This window comes from Sinohyriopsis cumingii, unplaced genomic scaffold, assembly GCF_028554795.1.
Source record: "Sinohyriopsis cumingii isolate HCF-2022 unplaced genomic scaffold, ASM2855479v2 utg000426l, whole genome shotgun sequence".
Classification (NCBI taxonomy): domain Eukaryota; kingdom Metazoa; phylum Mollusca; class Bivalvia; order Unionida; family Unionidae; genus Sinohyriopsis; species Sinohyriopsis cumingii.
Genome location: NW_028315897.1, coordinates 4,749,709 through 4,768,132, shown reverse-complemented (window position 1 = coordinate 4,768,132; position 18,424 = coordinate 4,749,709). Strand labels below are relative to the sequence as shown.

The 18,424-nt window shown below is 36.1% G+C and overlaps 1 protein-coding gene across 22 annotated transcripts in view; it reads left to right on the top strand.

The window, feature by feature from the left end:
- The window catches only part of LOC149774110 (E3 ubiquitin-protein ligase TRIM45-like), a 58,351-nt gene extending 52,683 nt beyond the window's left edge, over positions 1 to 5,668 (top strand). For 7 of the 22 annotated variants that reach the window (XM_089945738.1, XM_089945739.1, XM_089945731.1 and 4 more), the window contains one exon: positions 5,332 to 5,666. In XM_089945738.1, the coding sequence (XP_089801864.1) occupies positions 5,332 to 5,367 (36 nt within the window). In that variant the 3' untranslated portion in view covers positions 5,368 to 5,666. Of the gene's footprint in view, positions 1 to 1,858; positions 1,946 to 5,331 lie in introns of those variants that run through there. The other 15 variants (XM_089945741.1, XM_089945742.1, XM_089945733.1 and 12 more) reach the window with 5 other exon arrangements.
- The last annotated feature ends 12,756 nt before the right edge of the window (positions 5,669 to 18,424 follow it).

Genomic DNA, 18,424 nt, shown 5'->3' with positions numbered 1-18,424 from the left:
CGGGTTACAAATAAATATACCATAGCACATTTTCAAAACTTTTACATTCTATGTTCGTAACGTCTTAGTAACTGTGTTCCTTATTTACTTTCATGTCGAAGTCTAGCACAGAACAATTCTAGTCTTTATTAGCCAATAAACGGTTCTTTTCAAGTCATCTTCTTTGTTTACTTTCGACTCGAGTTAAACCCATATTGTTATTAGATCTGATATTTTTAATAAACTGGTCATTCAATAAATGTGGAAGATGATAGTGCTTTTTAGTTTGTTTGAATAGTTTTATTGATTTTATTTCTTTTGAATTATCTCTACTAAGTCCTAACCAGGCCCCCAAAGTGATTTTATGTAGGTTCTTGACCTCAACACCAGTAAGTAAAAATATATACTGAAGGGGGTTTCAGTGACATGTTCGGAAATATAACTTAAAATAACAGTGGCAAAGGCATTGAACTTTGAGGCACTTTAGTTTTGACATGTTAACTCAATCACCCCTAGCGCCGCGTTTACATGGCAATAGGTAGTAGCGTACTGCCGAGCTTTGTAGCGTCAAGGTCATGTATTATGCACTAAAGAGGGTGGTATTATAGAAAGGTGACAGATGCAGCTCTACAATGCTACCAAATAATCTGGACGTTGTAGCTTCATTACAATACAGAGGGAAAATCATAATTTTTTTGATTCGTTTTTCTTTTCCCCCAAAATTCGCCCGTGGTCGGAATCCGATTTTCTGTCAGGATTTTATACTTTTTGGCCTAATATCTAAGGCAGACCGGTCTAAACTGCACACAGACAGGTGCACCTTTGCAAAAAGTAGGATTAGGTGGGCATTTGGAATAAAGAGTGGTCTCCATACGAAAAGTAAGGGTCCGTTAAGGAAAAGAAAAATCCAACTTTTACCCTTCTGCTGATGCGCGAGCAAAACAACCAACAGACAACGACGTTTCTAACACAATTATGCATTAGGCTAATGGAAAATCTCTTGGAAGTTGGTGTATTAGGATGTATCCAGAAACAGTCCCCAAAATGTGTTTCCTACTCGCATTTAAGGCAAAAAACACAACCTACAGGGGTTAATGAGTTAATATGATATGTTCTTACTCTGTAATGAGCCTGTCATAGATCGTGTCTTAATTTTTAAATATGAACATATATATTCTTCTCTTCAAGTATTTTGTTTAATGGAAAATGCAGTACTAAATCAAACGCAAAAGACGCAAACAAGCACTTTTTCTTACCTGAAAATGATTACGTTAGCACAGAGATAGAGATAGAGAGAGAGAGAGAGAGAGAGAGAGAGTCTCATGTGGACAACAAATAAACGTTCCATTGTAAAATCACAATGAACGCTGTAATATTGGAGATTATAACATACGCTCTTGGTTAGAGCGTCCACGTTGGATGCGGGAGGTCTCGGGTTCGAACCCCACCAGAGTCATACCAAAGGCTTATACAAATGGTACTGATCAGCTGACTCGCTAGGCTCGCATGATTAACAGGTTAGTGTTAGGGCTGGTCGGCCTGGTGTCAAGATAATGTGACTGGATGGGACATGATGCTGTATGTCTGCGGCATGATGCCTCAGTGTTAGACATCACTATAAAATAACTGTTACACTGTAGACATAATAGCGATATGACTGTAAATTTGTTAAAGCTACGTTAAAATCTCAAAACACAGAAACGCAGATTGTGTTATTAATTAAAGGAATCAAACATATCCTGCACATGTAATAATTTTGGTACGTGTCATGAAAGAGCTTAACATTTTGTTGTAATATACGAAACCCCTTTTTAGTAAAGTGTCTGAATTGTGATGCAAGAGTAAAGTTATGTTATCTTTCTTTTCATCCTTCGGTAAGTGACAATTTTATGCTTTTTGGCATCATATCCGTTAAGCAAATATGCACCATGACTAACAGCAGGCAAGATATTTTCCCACAAATATTATTGCTTTTTTCGTAAATTATGAATTATCTCTGCAGTTGCACGTAACCCAATACCATATTTATCACAACGACTGACTTTTGTTTATATGATGATGTGAAAATGGACGATAATAAAAAATAATCTTCATCTTTACGTGCTCTTGATTTGCACGCGTACAAGCATACTTGGTGGCGATCAATGGAATATTATAGTGTTGTTTTATATTTATGATGACATTGTTAACTTTATATATTGCAGCCTGCGTTTAATGCTCATCATTAAATACGGCAAAGATTATTACATGTCAATGCTTTGTGCACACGAATCATATTGAATGCCCAAATTTAAACGGTCCTTTCCCAAATGAGCCATGTATTTATATTACTTATGATCAATTATGCCAGGTATAAGATAATTCATGTGTGTCAGGTCACAAAAAGCACGAAATAAAGAAAATGAATGCAATATAGATATAACAGTGAATGTAATGTGATATTTATTAAACTTAAATCATTTACAATATAAAATAAGTAATATATTTTGGAACAATCCACAACCAGCATGTACATTGTTTTAGATATGGAACAATGTACATATTAATAAAGGATGCTTTCAATTAGATTTAATCTATACGGAATTTGCATGCACTTGGTGTCCTGGAGGAATTTTTTGAGCCATACGACACTTGGTTACTCTGGTCCGTTTGGTTTTATTCTTGTTACGAACTTCCTTACACTTACTCAAATACGTCAGATGGGGAGGGACATGTTTAGTACAGGCGATAATCACATCTGGGACAATGACAAACGAAGAATACACACATAATGTTAGATGTATTGTCATATAACGATAATAATGCACACACTCACATAATTCCACTTACACTACCTCTCGTGATGATAATAAAATATATAATGAAGTAAGATTAATAGAATCTGATTCAAGTCCAATTATTCAGCTCTCTTTTAATTGTACAGTGCTATCATTGCACTAGATTAGGAACTCAACGAAGTCAATGTTCACACTTGTATCCTGATTGAAATACAACTACAAAGTTTGTCTCCACGTATTGACAGTAAATTATCTACAATTCACCAATATAATTATATACGTTTTCTTTACAACAAAGCAGCTTAAAGTGGCCTAAAATTGAACACTATTCACTGTTCAAGAATGCAACACTATATCTGTTTTCCTACTTCTACTTCTAATATTCCCTCCACCTACTGGACGCTTGGTGCGACCGTTATGGAGACGCGTACTCCCTCAATTTCAATGTAAGCTTAAAAGCCAAAATGCTCGACAATGTCTGTGGAGTCACGGACGCCCTTCCTGAAATTCGAAATCCACGATTTACCATCACAAGCGCCTGATGAGAGAAATGTGATCATACACCGTTCCTGCCTGCCTGCTTGCTCCACTTATATCTCTGTCTGACTGCTTTATATTCTTAAAACTCTTATGTATGCAAATTTGCTTGCCACCCAGCACAAGCATCTTGCAGGAACACGTTTGTCCTTCTAAACACAACGTCAGTTTAGCTCGGTGAGTATATCATATGTTCACGCTTGATAATATACTATGCTCAAGCTGTCGATTTGATGGGTTTGTATGACACTTCAATCAAATGAGGCAGAATATATATTAAGTATTATTCCGAATAGACTTCAGACATAATTCATCCAGGTTATTCCACCGTATGCAAGTTTATGTTTTTAATAGTAAATAAATTGTCCCTTGCAAACAAATGCTTAAGGAGTTGATACAAATCAGACTGAATAAGAGTTTTCCTTATCAAACAATATTCACCATTATTTGCACATGCAAATGGTCTGTTAATAATGAATCGGGTTCTACATGTGATCGATCCAGACCAATTACATTTGTAGTTTTTCTGTCACCGAACATGTTCTGGTACTATTTAATAAGAAGCGACTTAAATTAATTCGATATCAGCGAATATCACGTGAGTAGTACAAATTAACATTTTCTATCTTTGATTAGCATGTGAATAGTACAAACTATTTTTATATCAGTATCATGTGGGTATTACAACTAATTTTGATCAGTGAGTTGTGAGTAGAACAAACCAATTTGTTATATCAGTGAAAAGTTTGCTTGTAGTATAAACTAACATTATCTACCAGTGAGTAGCATGTGAATAGTACAAACTAATTTTTATCAGCGAGTTGTATGTGAGTAGAACAAACTAATGTTATATTAGTGAGTAGTTTGTGAGTACTACTAACATTATCTATCTGTTAGTAGCGTGTTATTAGTACAAACTATCATTTTCTATCAGTCAGTACCATGCGAGTAATGCAGATGCTGCACAGTCTCCAAATGTGTCTGAATTAGTTACTTAGTACAGGTTTAAACAATTCAATTTCCAGATTGTTAAATAATGTACCTACCGCTCTGTGGCCTAGTGGGTAGAGCTTCCGCCTCGGGTGCGGGAGGTTGCGGGTTCGAACCCCGGCCAAGTCATACCAAAGACTTTAAAAAATGGAACTAACAGCTGCCTCACTTGGCGCTCAGCATTAAGAGATTAGTGTTAGGACTGGTCGGCCGGGTGTCAGGATAATGTGACTGGGTGGGACATCATTCTACATATATGTGGCTTGATGCCTGAGTGCTAGACATCATTATACACTGTCACACTGCAGACATCGCAGCTATATGACTGAAATATTGTTAAAGCTATGTTAAAAATCCAAATCACACACACACACATACTGTACCAATTGCATATCATGTTTCATGAAAATATATTTTATGTGGTTTTATTAGCCATCTTCAAAATCCCAACAACTTAGTCGTATTGATGCTGTGTCAAATGGAATACGTTTTGACATCTCACTGATTTTCAAATAAAGCGGAAACAACAGCGTAGTCTTCGTATAAATACATAAGCATATCGATATAATGAAATGCAAATGCGTACTCATTATTAATATGTATATATGGAACAATATACGGTATACATATTAAGCAAAACAAAGTCGATAATGGATCACCCTGTTTGACACCAGCATGTTGCTAAAATTAATTTGAACATCAGTTTGTATCTCGTTTGCAAGTTTTAACTGAGTCACTTGTTTTGTATTCAAGATCACTTTCGTGCCTACATACCATAATTACGTCTAATTAAATGGACTTTAAAGCACTTGCTGCATATATTAATGCGCTTTCAGTTCGGTTCAGTATAGTGCTGTATGTGACCTAATCTACAAAATTGGATTACTATGTTACTAACATTGTGTCCAAAATCCGAATTCGTTTACTGTGTTTTCGATCTTTGTGAAGAAAGCTCATGAGGATTGGTTGCAAAATATAAAACATGGTTTAATTATAGTGTGTCCTGTAAAAAGATATAGCACTAAATGTATGCTTTCTTTCATTTCAGAATATGGTAAGTGTTTACATTAAAGATGAACATTGATCATGATTTTGCGTAAGTAAATGTGTGTGATGATTGTATGGTGTTCTACCTGCATCATAATAAAAAAGACGAAATTCACTGTTTTACACGAGGTTTAATTTGTCCGGAAAATAGTATCACCTTGGTTGCAAAGTTTTGAGTTCTCTCTGCTGTTTTGCATAACAATTTTAGACTCCCTGTTAATGTGACCATTTCTTAAGTTTTATGTGAAGAGAGCACTATTCTTGTACTACTATTATATCCTTTTAAACTTCCGGATATTTATGCAGATCCAGTATATTTTTGATAATTAAGCAACCCTCCTGGAGGGAAGCGTATATTCCGACCAGCTATAACCCCCAGTACTTTGCAATCTGCATTACGATATCTGCTTTCGCACCAGTCCTGCTAAATGTGAACTGGGCCTTGAAGAGCTCAAGGAGCACCTTAGAATAAGATGATGCAAAAGGAGCTGCATTGAGGAGGCTATTAACAAAACCAGACTTATTTACAGAAAACCCCAAACCTGTCACCTTAGTGATAACGTTCTATCCGATGCCCTAAACATGTAGCAATAGTAGAACATTGAATCGGCTGAACGTATGAGATATATATAATTCCAAAAGATCATTTGGTTGCATAGACCTAGCTATCTTAAGGACCATCTAGCGCGTGTGAAGGTACCGTCGAACAAGGCTACTAATCTTGGCAGATACCGCTGCAAGGGCACGCGTTGCCGAGTTTCCAATCATATGCCCTAGACAGTGGTTTGAAAAGTTAGACAACAGGAGTTAGCTACACAACCAATTAGAAGCTAGCATGTATACATACAAATCAGTTCAATCTACTAGTATATTCTGACTTGTGAGATATGTGCCATTTTAAATGTTGGCGGAACAGTTAATTTCAGAACTCTAAAAATACTATATTCGCAATCAAATGAACTCGAAAGTCGCCAAGTACTATAACTAGATGGGACATTCGATAGAGTTCCTTGAACTACTTCCGTTTTCAAAAACCTGGGGTAGACCGACATTGAATGCACACGTTACGTACGATACTGGATAACGCAACTGAAAACACATGGAGAGTTCGATCTAAATACAAACTTCTAACAGGCCAGTAGCAGTCTTATGCAATTTATAGCCGCTTATCAGTTTTTCACCCGTACGCAATTTCTAAAGTATCATTTATGCAGTGGATAACTATTGTTATTACAGTGGTCTACATTTGTTTAGAAGCCGTCTGCTTCATATATAAAATGTGCTATTTATTTATGAATTTTGATGTGCTGAAGTCAGATATGACAAGTATAATAAATAATTGGCAACTGTTTCCAGTATATTGAAGTTTTTAGATTTTACGTCTTAGTATATTTTATAGATAGCAGAGTTTTGATCGTAAATTGTAACCCTAGGCCTTTTCATTTGTTTATGGTTCCTTTAGATGAAAATATTTCACCCGTCCTGCTTATCCAACACTTATAAAAGAGCAAATACAATTTATTGCGAAACAAAAGGCAACAAACTATTATGTATATGAACTTGCATCAGATCACCTCTGCATTATATGCCATCTTGACGTATAAACTAGGTATGATAAATAGAAACAAACTTATGCACGACATCCAAGCTAACCTAACAATTTGCTAACCTCCTACAGCAGAACAACTCGATAACTGTTTGCGTTCATTGCTTGACAAACATGCCCCAGCTACCAAGTGCAAAGTATCAATTCAAAGTGTTCTCCATTGCATAGCAGTGTTAGGGACCAGCTTCGCACTGCTAAAAGAGACCGCCGTAAGCTGAGAGGCTCTGGCTTTCCACCAGACTCACTATTCATAAGTAAATATATGAAGTCGCTAAGAAGAATGTCACAAATTTGTCAATGCAGCGAAATCAGCCCACTACACTACTAAGATCATGGAACGTTCCAGATCCGAAGAGCTCTTCGAGATTACTAACAAGATACTGTCAAGGAATAAATCAACAACACTTCCAACTACCTTCTCTCCAGATGACCTTCCGGACATGTTTCAAATTTCTTCCGTGACAAAGAACAAACCATTAGAGATAAGCTTGACAACACAATTTCATTTGACTTTTCGACACCATACAGTTGGGATATAGAATTTGAGCGGCAACCATTAGCAGCATTTAAACCTGTCTCTATGGATTTCGTACGTACAATCCTGATGAATAGTGCACCAAAGTCATGTGAACTTGATCCAATTCCAACATCACTGCTGACTGAGTGCTTCGATCCACTATTACCTTCACTAACTGATGTTATTAAAACCTGTCTCTGTCTCATCCAGGTAATTCCCATCATTTTTCAAAACCGCCATTGTAAAGTCTCTGCTGAGCAAACCAACACTAGACCATAACGATTTAAAGAACTACCGCCCAGTTTTTAATATCCCATTCATATCAAAAATCTTAGAAAAGGTTGTTCTATCCCAGCTTGTATCTCTTCTAAATTCAAACAGTCTTTATAGCAATGTACAATCTGCATATCGCCCTTGCCACAGTACTGAAACTATTCTTCTAAAAGTAGGTAATGGCATTCTCTCTGCGTTGGATAGCGGAAAGATTACAGTCCTCACCCTCCTTGATTTGTCTGCATCATTTGACACAATAGAAAATGATATATTACTTCACCGTCTCCAGCATGTATTTGGCATTCATGATACAGCCTTACTGTGGTTCAAGTCCTACTTGATCAACAGGACACAAATTATGTCTGCAAATGGAATACACTCAAGCCCAGTTGATCTATGTTATGTTGTTCCACAGGGGTCTTTTCTTGGAGCTGTTCTATTCATTCTGTACACTCAGTCCTCTCAAGTGTCATAGATCATCATCCAGTGTCTCACCAATTGTACGCTGATGACGCCCAAATATTCAAATCTAGGAACCCAACTGAAGTTGATGCTACCATCCAAGGTGTAGAGAGGTGCATTTCTGACGTGAAATCATGGATGATATGTAACAAGCTGCAGATTAATGATGATAAAACTGAGACCACTCTGATTACAACACAAAGACTTTCTCATTCACATCCTTTACATCAAACAATAAATATCAGCAACGCCAACATTAAATTCACACAATCAGTACGAAACCTAGTTGTTACTCTGGACAGTACTCTCACATTGCACTAAGAAGTCATGAACATGTGCAAGGCTGCATATCTTGAGCTGAGACGCATCAGCTCAACTCGAAAATATCTTTCAGTTGATGCCACTAAAACACTTGTGTGTTCATTAGTACTTTCAAGACTGGACTATTGTAATTCAGTTTTGTCTGGTTCATCTCAATATCTACTCCAGAAACTTCAAAAAGTTCAAAACACAGCTGCTCGGATCATACTTAGAGTACCACGAACCACGATCAGAGCACACCTCCTCGCTGCTCTGTACCCTACACTATCTATGCATTCGATCCAGAATCAAGCACAAAATGTGTTCTCTGTGCTACATTTCACTGTCGGACTCTTCTTCTGACAATCGTATACTCATTATTCCCACTATGAAAACAAAGTCATATGGACAGCGTTCTTTTGCATACCAGGGCCCAGCAACGTTGAATGAATTGCCTACTGAACTTAGACACAAAGACACAGTGATCACATTCAAGAGGGCCCTCAAAACTCACTTATTCTGACTGCAAGAACACACTTAAAGACCTAATAATGTTTCCTACCTGAAATATTCTCAGCATGTTGTTATTTTATTAATGTTTTTTTTCTAATTTCATGGTGTTTGTTTTTGTAATAATATTATTATATGTTTTTTATCTAATAGGTATTGTCTAAAGCTGTAAAGCGCTTAGAGCTTCTAAAGATTAAGCGCTATACAAAGTCCTCATTTTTATTAGTATTTTTATTATTATTATATATAATTATATAGTTTAATACTTATTCTGTTCCATGAAAGCGTTTGTCCATTGTTCCTGCTGAAATCTCTCGCCATGCTCGTCGCTCACGAATTTGCAGATCGGTAGAAACAAAATATAGAAGGTCATGCAAACAAATGTATTTTTAATGATATGTTGCAACCAAGAATTTATTGTTCCTTGAGGTGGTTTCCCACCTACTCCCTGTAGTTGTATGCCTTGTTTTAACAGAGAAAATGTGTTGCCACTAGCAGGAATGCATCATCTCGAAGAAGTTCACGAACCTGACGACCAACAAAAACACCATCATTTGTCTTAGCTTCACTTAAACTTGAACATTTTCCACGGAAGTACTTGAAAGCTGCTTTTGTTTTGTCTATGGCCTTGAAAATGGTTTTCATCAGACCCAGCTTGATGTACAAGGTTGTTAACAAAATCTCCCTGATTCTACAAGTGGTGTATGCTGAACACTTTTCCTCCCAGGCTTTTATAACTGTCGGCGTGGCCAGTCTCCCTTGATGTAGTGGGAATCTCTCGCACGAGTATTCCGTTAGCAGCGAAAACAGCAGTACTTTGTTTTTCCAATCTGTAGACCAAGCAAGAGAGCAAGAATCGTTAAATCGCCACAAAGCTGTCATTGATGTTGGTCATAGTTTTCGCATCTCAAAAAGTTGTTTCATGTTTTCATAGTTTTCTTTCACATGGACTGTATGACCAGCTGGAATTGGAGGCAAAACAATGCCAGGATACATCAAAACAGATTTAAGACTCTTTTTTGATTAATCAATGATCAGTCTCCACTCATCTGGATTATGATCTATGTCGAGTGCTGCCATAACAGCATCGATGTTGTTGCAGGCTACAAGATCATCTTACATGAAGAAGAATGGGACATGATCCTTTTGACGTTCTTGGTAAATAGAACATTGAAACACTAACATCACCTGCCAAAATATTCCACTGCTGTAGTGCGGAGTCAAACAGCTATGCCTTACACTAGGATAGTTCCAAATCCCTGACAAGGTCATGATACGTGGTTCAGAGGAGTAGTATGGGAGAACGATTCTTGTGATTCAGGAACTGGACGTCTCTCCGTGGAATACTCGGCTTATAGCTCATGGAATGTTTGGATAATGCATAGTCAACTTTTTCTTCTTTGACACACCTTTTCCAACTGGAGGCACCATGCATAAGTAACCCTTGCTGACATGATCTTTAGCTCTCTCTAAATCAGTGGCAGTGTAAAAAACATAGAGATCTTTCTCCTGTGCAGTCACTGGCAGAGATTTGTTGCACAAATGTTGCAACATATGTGTAGGGTCCACCTTTTGGCATGATCTCCCGTTTTGCAGCCAAACGAAAGATGATAGTCTTTCTTAACCATAGTGGTTATACCAAGCTTTTGTGATGCAAAGGTCACTACACCGCAAACATAGCATAAGTTATCTGCATTGTTCACACAAGTACGAGGCATAGCTGCTTTCTTTGGTAAACATAAATGATTCCCTTTTCAAACTCAGACACTGACAAATAAGAGAGCACGACGCTGTATGATTCCTAGAGCTGATATTGGGCAGTTTGTTCAGCAAAGTGATGCTAGCTGAGTTATGATTGCGTCATCCATGACTTCTCGGAATAACATGATGCACTTTATATAATGGATGAAGTAATACCAACTTCAGATTGCATCATTCACTGTTTAGTCTAAAAAGCAAGTACTGTACACACCCAGTCATATATTTATTCACAGATTCAGTCAAATATATATTTGAATCATTTCTGCTTTAAATTGAGAACCTTCCTTTTATAACTCACTTATTCCCCGCCATTCCCAAGTCATGGGGCTTATATACTGACCAAGAATCATATCTTTATAACTAGAGCCAATAAATAAGTTTAAGCATCATTTTCGTTCTCAGCGACCCACAATTAGTAAACTTTGACTATATTTTCTTCGGGAGCATTTTGGCAGTAGACCAGTGTTTATTATTATTATTATTATTATTATTATTAAAAGATCGACAAGTCATATTTTGCTAAACATAATATATTCCTGTATGTTTGGACCAGCAAACTGCATTGCTCTTGAGGCTATGTAACTTAAACTTATCCACCCTATGCCTTAATGTTGCCTTGGCGACCTTCACGTTGCTTAAATACATGATAGATTAGTGGTCTATTTCAGCAACAAAGTTCGTTCCAAAAGATACGTGTGAGTGTTTCCTCTTCCCCGCATTACTACTCGCGAGTAACGTATTTCAAAATAGCATAAGCGACTGGTATGTTAAACTGTCTTGCTCCTGTAGCAAACAACTCCTAATTCCGTGTCATTGGCATCCGTTCTCTAAAGGAAAGATGTTTTTTATGAGTGGGGCGATTGGTGAACTGGATCAACCTGATCATATGAGATTTAAAAACACTTTCTTGGAATGAACCAAACTAAATTTTATTGGATTCCCCTTTTCAAGTCATAACCGATAATGGACTACCTATAGAGGCAAAATTCGTACCAAATTGTAGCACACCCTGCTAACTGCGATAAATCGTCGAATTTGGTGCTTGGTTTCCGGCGTTCAATAGCGTCCAATAGCTCCATTTTGTCACTTTGTGTTCCACTGCCCCGACCAACTTATGGGATTCTCAATGCCTTCTATATTATGGCGGATTGGTTTGTCCCCACTGTGAGATTGGCTCTGTGGAATATGTCAGACAAGTTTTTTTAAATCCTTAGCATGCTTTTTATATGCATGCCTGTTCGCAAGAATATTGTGAAGAACACTACATTTTCTGTCTTTCAGCAATTCGGGCATACAATGTACGCGGACAAAGTCTGAATTTACCAAATCGAATTGCATGACTTTAAAGTGATATAGATGGTCACCTACAACTATACTTTATTGAAATATATTTTCGCAATATTGGTGCCCTGTCAAAATAAAAAACAACCCACTTTAGCATCGGTTCCGCATCAAACATAGAGATTTTAAGAAAATATATATAGAAACAGCTTGTTTCATTTTTTTTAGCAACATCACGGTAGACATATACATTGAGTTTGAGGGTTCGCTTTCCGTCAGGTCCGGTATTTACTTACTTTCTCGTTATAATCCCTTTAATATTTATTGAACAGTCACTTACGCCATGCTTTATTCACCTTGCATGACCTATCGAGTGTAAACAAATAGGAGTATCTATTTTGTGAATAATTATATGTCGGCACTAAGCTTCAGAGAACTCTGAACAAATGTCTACCTCATATGATACTCCATTTTTCGCCCCACTGGGTAATCTGGGAGAATTTCTCTGCTGGGATCAACTTTAGTTTGCAACCCGACTCGTCTTCGACGATATTAGCACACATTTCATTCATTACACCATTTCATATCATTAGGTGCGGTCCCTCTTCTTATGTTTTAAAATATTAACATGAAATATTCTCAAAGTACAGTTCTTATACATTATATAGTCATGAACTTTCTTGACTTCATAGGGACTTCCCGTTTGACAAACAAGCACCGGCACTCGACCACCTATATAGCATGTCCTACTTCGGGATATACGGTTGCAATATTTCGCGTATTTTCCATCCACATTCACAATGTATGTTCCATCTTACATGTATTATCAACATTATACAGCAATAAGAGGACGTAGCCATTAAACATGTGGTCATGCGGTGTTATACTCAAGTGCGTTTTCAATAACAACCTTCCAATTCCTTTCATAGATTTCGAAGTAAATTGATCCCAGAATCCATGAGAATTTATAGGTACTCCTATTTGCAGAACATCTCATGTGCCTCTGCTATTTGTACGGTTAAAATGGGGTTGATGCTATGGATTCTGGGTACCAAGTTGCATATTCAAGTAGAATAATGATGTACTGTTTTTATTCCAATCTGTAATTGAAAATATATGTACCACAATATAGACGGACATCATTTTGAAGGCAGTATTATCTTTTTCCTCGAAACGGTCCTCTTACAACCATGATGTTGATCGTGCTACGTCGCTATTCACGTCAAGCAGATAAACTTCATCTAACACCCTATCAGTTATTCGTTTATTCATGTTTATGTGACCGACGTATTTACGTGTAACTCGAAGATCACATGACCTGCAATTGGTATAATTTTGTACCATCCGACATGGTAGATTCCATGCATATAGATCAGTTCATGCATAATAATTTAGAATTCACCCCACCTTTATAGTTTAATTGTACTTGACGTAATTTACTCCACAGCAGCGCTCAATGACCCATCAAGACCTTGATCACGCACAAATTCATCACACACAACTTCGCTCAGATATTGTCGAACTTTCAAATTTCGCAGCATTTTTAACCCCTCCCCGCACCTTTGACTTAGCTTTATTTTTCGTTTTAATCTGAAACTAAATATGTAACATAGCTGGGAGTGTGAGCCTTCGACATTTGGAATCGTAAAGTCTTACATAGGAGAGTCCGTACAAGATTTTTGGACGTTTCCAGTCAGAAAAAGGCGTATAAATTTATATTTTCGGGCCATAAACATAGATAAGGGTTTCTGACCTAACATTTGGTCATCCCTAATTAGTCTCCGCTTTGCCACGACTCCTGTAAAGCCGGTGTCTCATAAAGAAACAAATCTGGGACTGTTGGTGGTACCACTACCTGTTGGTCCCTATCGTAGTGGTGAGAAACATGCTCACATAGACTGAGCAACATCTCGAGATATGTGCGTACTGGCTCAAACACGTATACCTTAATTGCTGTATTAATCATGCTTTGGACAAACCACTTCTTGCCGGACAATCTGGCATACACAAACTTCACATGGTGACCTTCTAATACAAAATGGCAACTTTGCAATCTTTTTTTCTTAAACTCAGTACTAATGTATCACTATGTATGTATGTATGTATGTATGTATGTATGTATGTATGTAAAATAAATTTGATATACATATGTATTGAGCAAATCCCTTTGAAAGCTTTATTCTCTCACCCAGTGATAGCCTGTTTACCCGCTTAACAAGTGGTGAAACCATTGACGTCATTTTTTCCAATGGCATTCATTTTTGTAGCGTCTGATTAGAAATATGTCTGATTATGTTCATCCAAACGTCTAGCATCTGAGAGTTGTACACCAGAAACAATCCATCCGAACTTAGCTTGTATATGTTATTATTGCTCCTTTTCATATTTAATATCCTTATCCCATATAATATCTCCAGGTTTCAAAACAGTATCATTGTGAAACCCGAATAATTTTCTTGTGAGTTTCTAATTTCAAACATAGCAATATATTTATGGTTTTCAATATTATTGTAGTATGTGTCTGTACATGAGTAATCGAGAATATAGTTTAGGGCAAGTAATGATATTAAGATACATGTATAATTCAACAAATGTGATGAGAGATATTGGATTTGAATTGTATGGATATGATCACTGATTTCTTTTTTCAGTGAATTGCATCCATTGCTCATTAATCAGCTAACAAATTTGATGTATGTAGGTCCTCGTGTGGAAGAACAAGAAGCTGGGCCGTGTCATCCACAAGCAATAATAGAGACATGTCATCAGCAAATATTTTAATCTCAAGTGATTTTCAATTACATTCTAGTAAAGAGTACATACAAGTGGTTAAAGCATGGAATTTTGCGGCACATGAACGCTGATATGCGTTGATAATCTGTAGTTCTAATGTCGAATGACTTTTTTTATGAATTAAACTGAAATAATAATAAATAATCTGCTATGCCAAAATACTTAATAATAAAAAGAAATGCGTTATTATAAACAGGTAAGTGAACATTTAGTTCACACTTCCAAATGATAAATATAAGAACAGAGATTTTCTGAGTAATGAACAAGTGTTCCCAAGTAATATTATCATTACATCCACAATTTTGGAAAATAATACAAGACATGCAGTTGTAATATTAAGAGTTATATTACTATATTACTATTATTGTCTCAAAAAATAGCATTCATGTAATGTGATTTCAATATGCTTGATGAAAGAGCATGAATTCTTTACAAGATATGAAACGGCTCTAATTATCGTACGTCTTAATAATGTTACAGCACTAATTGTATGTTTCCTTTCTTTTCAGTTTGAGGTAAGTGCTCACATTCATAATGAACATGATCTTATATAAGTAAATGTATCTGATCATTTAGGGATATTTCTTTACACAGGATCAAAAAGTTGATGTTTCTGGAAGCTTGACGCGAATCAATAGGCTAAATTTGCCCCGAGAAAATATTATTTATTTATTTAGTTCTAATTGGTGTGTTGTCTCTGCAATTTTATGTAATCCTATATCATTGCACATTGGTAGAGTGAAAATAAGCCACAATACCAATGTCACATTTCTTAACATCAGTACAAAAGTACTAGTATACAGTCCGTTGTAATGTTTAGTTTAGTTATGCCGTTAACTTTATAAATTGTATCATCCTGAAATTTGGTGCGGATTATTAAAGAAGCCATGATTGTTGCACACAAAAATATTGTCTACACGAATCCTAATGGATTTCCAAAAATAAACTTTTGTTTGTAAAAGGAGCCATTTTAAAATGTGAGGAATTTCACCAGCCATGTAGAAGTATATCCATGCTGGGAGACACAAAGCAAGAAATTAAGGGAATGACTGGAATACATGTATAGCGTGTATTTGGCTAGAAATATTAAATTTGAATCGTTTATTATATAAAATAATTAATATCACTTTATTATCAAATGTCCTTACCGGCATATACATTATTTTAAATGTGGTAAACAGTTTTTAAACAGTTTTAGTATGATAACGGATGCTGTAAATTATATTTTGACTGGTGCAGAGGTTAAGTGCACTTGTACAAAAACATCAAAGAAATCTATTAAAAAATGCTAACTTTATGTAGATGTGGCTTATTGTAATACGATTTTTCTCTAATCAATAATACCTGGCATCAATATATGCTTGTATCCATGGGCCGTAAGAAGTATGCAACACGAGTGTACTGGTTGTTTTTTTTTTTCTACTTATTATGTTTCTGCCTTGTATAAAATGCCTAGTGCCTGGGTCACATATTACATTCCACTCACCCAAAGATTCTAAACTTTTAATTCCTATCTAAAGCAGTCTGTTTTCTCTTGTTTTTCAATTCCAATCGAGTTATTTTCTATATTTCCAAAAACCCTTTTATTTGGGATATTTTAACACCATAAAAACAATTTGTTTTTGCATGTGGTCGAAATTAATTGTTATTTGTAATGCTCTTACCTAGTTGTGAAGTAAACTGATACATAGTCCAGGGACGGATCTCAGAAAGTTGTACTGTCTTTTATGTCCACTCATTTTTCCTCTATGCGGCAAGGACTGAAATGGGAAATTACATAATTACTTTTTACATTTTAATTTCCAAATCATTTTCATTCGATTACCCATTAATGAGTTTGGCTCAATAAACTCCATAGTAAATTGGGTGGTTTTAGATGATACTTGCCGCACGTCATTTGCTAGACTATGAGGAGAAACTCTAATCTAAGTGCGTTTTCAGGGTCGATATTGAATGATATTTGGAATACGAGTCCGACTTGTACCAACTCCGGTACTGTGGCTAGAAGCAGTATCATTTCGGATTGTCGACCTTAATGGTACTCATGGAATGTACTTTACTACATAGTTTGTTTCAGCATATTAAGAACTTTTTGCATATAAAGTACCGCTTTGACCAGTATCATTGCTTGTTTCTGAATAATGTGCCTTTTCTCAACATTAATTAATTTAACAGCAGAATTCAGTATTATTCATTAATGAGGTCTTTACAAATATGTCCTTAGAAAAGACAAGACAATGGATGGGGTTCTTTGAAAATGGTGGGGTCGGAGAAACATATTTGAATTTTCTTCGTTTAATTAATGTCCTTCGTATGCGGAGACATATAATTTAGCCAAACCTGGATTTTATATCAGTCCACTTTAAATTAGGAGTTAAGCATCATCGTCATACATGTCCGTATAGTCTCAAAATTATCTGAATAATGAACAAGTGTTCCCCATTACAATCACCAGGACCGCAGTAATGTCGGAGATTGATACAATAGATGAATTGTTATAATGAAAGTTGTGTAATCAATATTGTCTTAACACATCGCATTCGTATAATGTGATTTCGTTATGAGAAATGAAAGATCTTGAAATTTCGGTACAGTACAAGAAACCCAATTTAACGACAGTGCGACTGAATAATGATACAGAACTAATTGTATTAATTTTTTTCCCTTTCAGTCTTCGGTAAGTTTTTACATCTATGCTGAACATGCATCTTGAAGTTACGTAAGTAAATGTATGAGATCAGTTTGCGGTTATAACAACAGGCTTAATATTATTGGGAAATATTATTTTTGTGTTGTAAATGGTGAGTTATCCTAGCAGTATACGTATACCGTTAGGTATTTCAGAAAGCGTGTGACATCTTTTAATCTGGTGGTGTAACCTTGTGTGACAATACTAATATTTCATTCCTTACATTCTCTTATTTCAAATGGGTACAACATTACTTGACAGCAATCAGTGGAGTACAGTATTGTAGTTTCATATACCAAATTGCATCAGCTTTATAAAGTGTAGCCTGCAGTTTGGCGCTGACTTTTAAAAAGGTGGTGATTCTTGGATGTTAATATCTTGTATACTTATAGATTAATTAATGCCAACAAAGGAACATTTCATTCTAGAATGAGATTTTTTAGGTTAATTGAGATCAATTATACAAAGCATAAAATAAATCAACGTAAGCTGCTGATTGCACAAAATGACTGGAACAGTCATATGCGTTGCATTTGTCAGGACATAATAAACTCGAATGGTGGATTTAGGATTATAACTATAGGACAAAGTATCCCTGTCAGCAGGCCAAACCTATATTTTATGGAAAATACGCAGAGAAATGACGCTAAAAATTACATTTTCACGTATGCCGATGTCACGTGAACTTGAGGAAAATCAATGCAGAAAGCCATTTAATAAAGTGAGGCTGTAATAATGCTTTTGGGGGTCATATTTATGATCAATATTACCAGGTTTGTATAAATTCATACAAAAGATAAAACGTCGACGAAATGGATGGAACAAGGGCTTCATATTTGCATTTTACTTGGTTATATTTTCCAAAATGGTATGACATGTCATTTGCCGTGTCACACACTGTG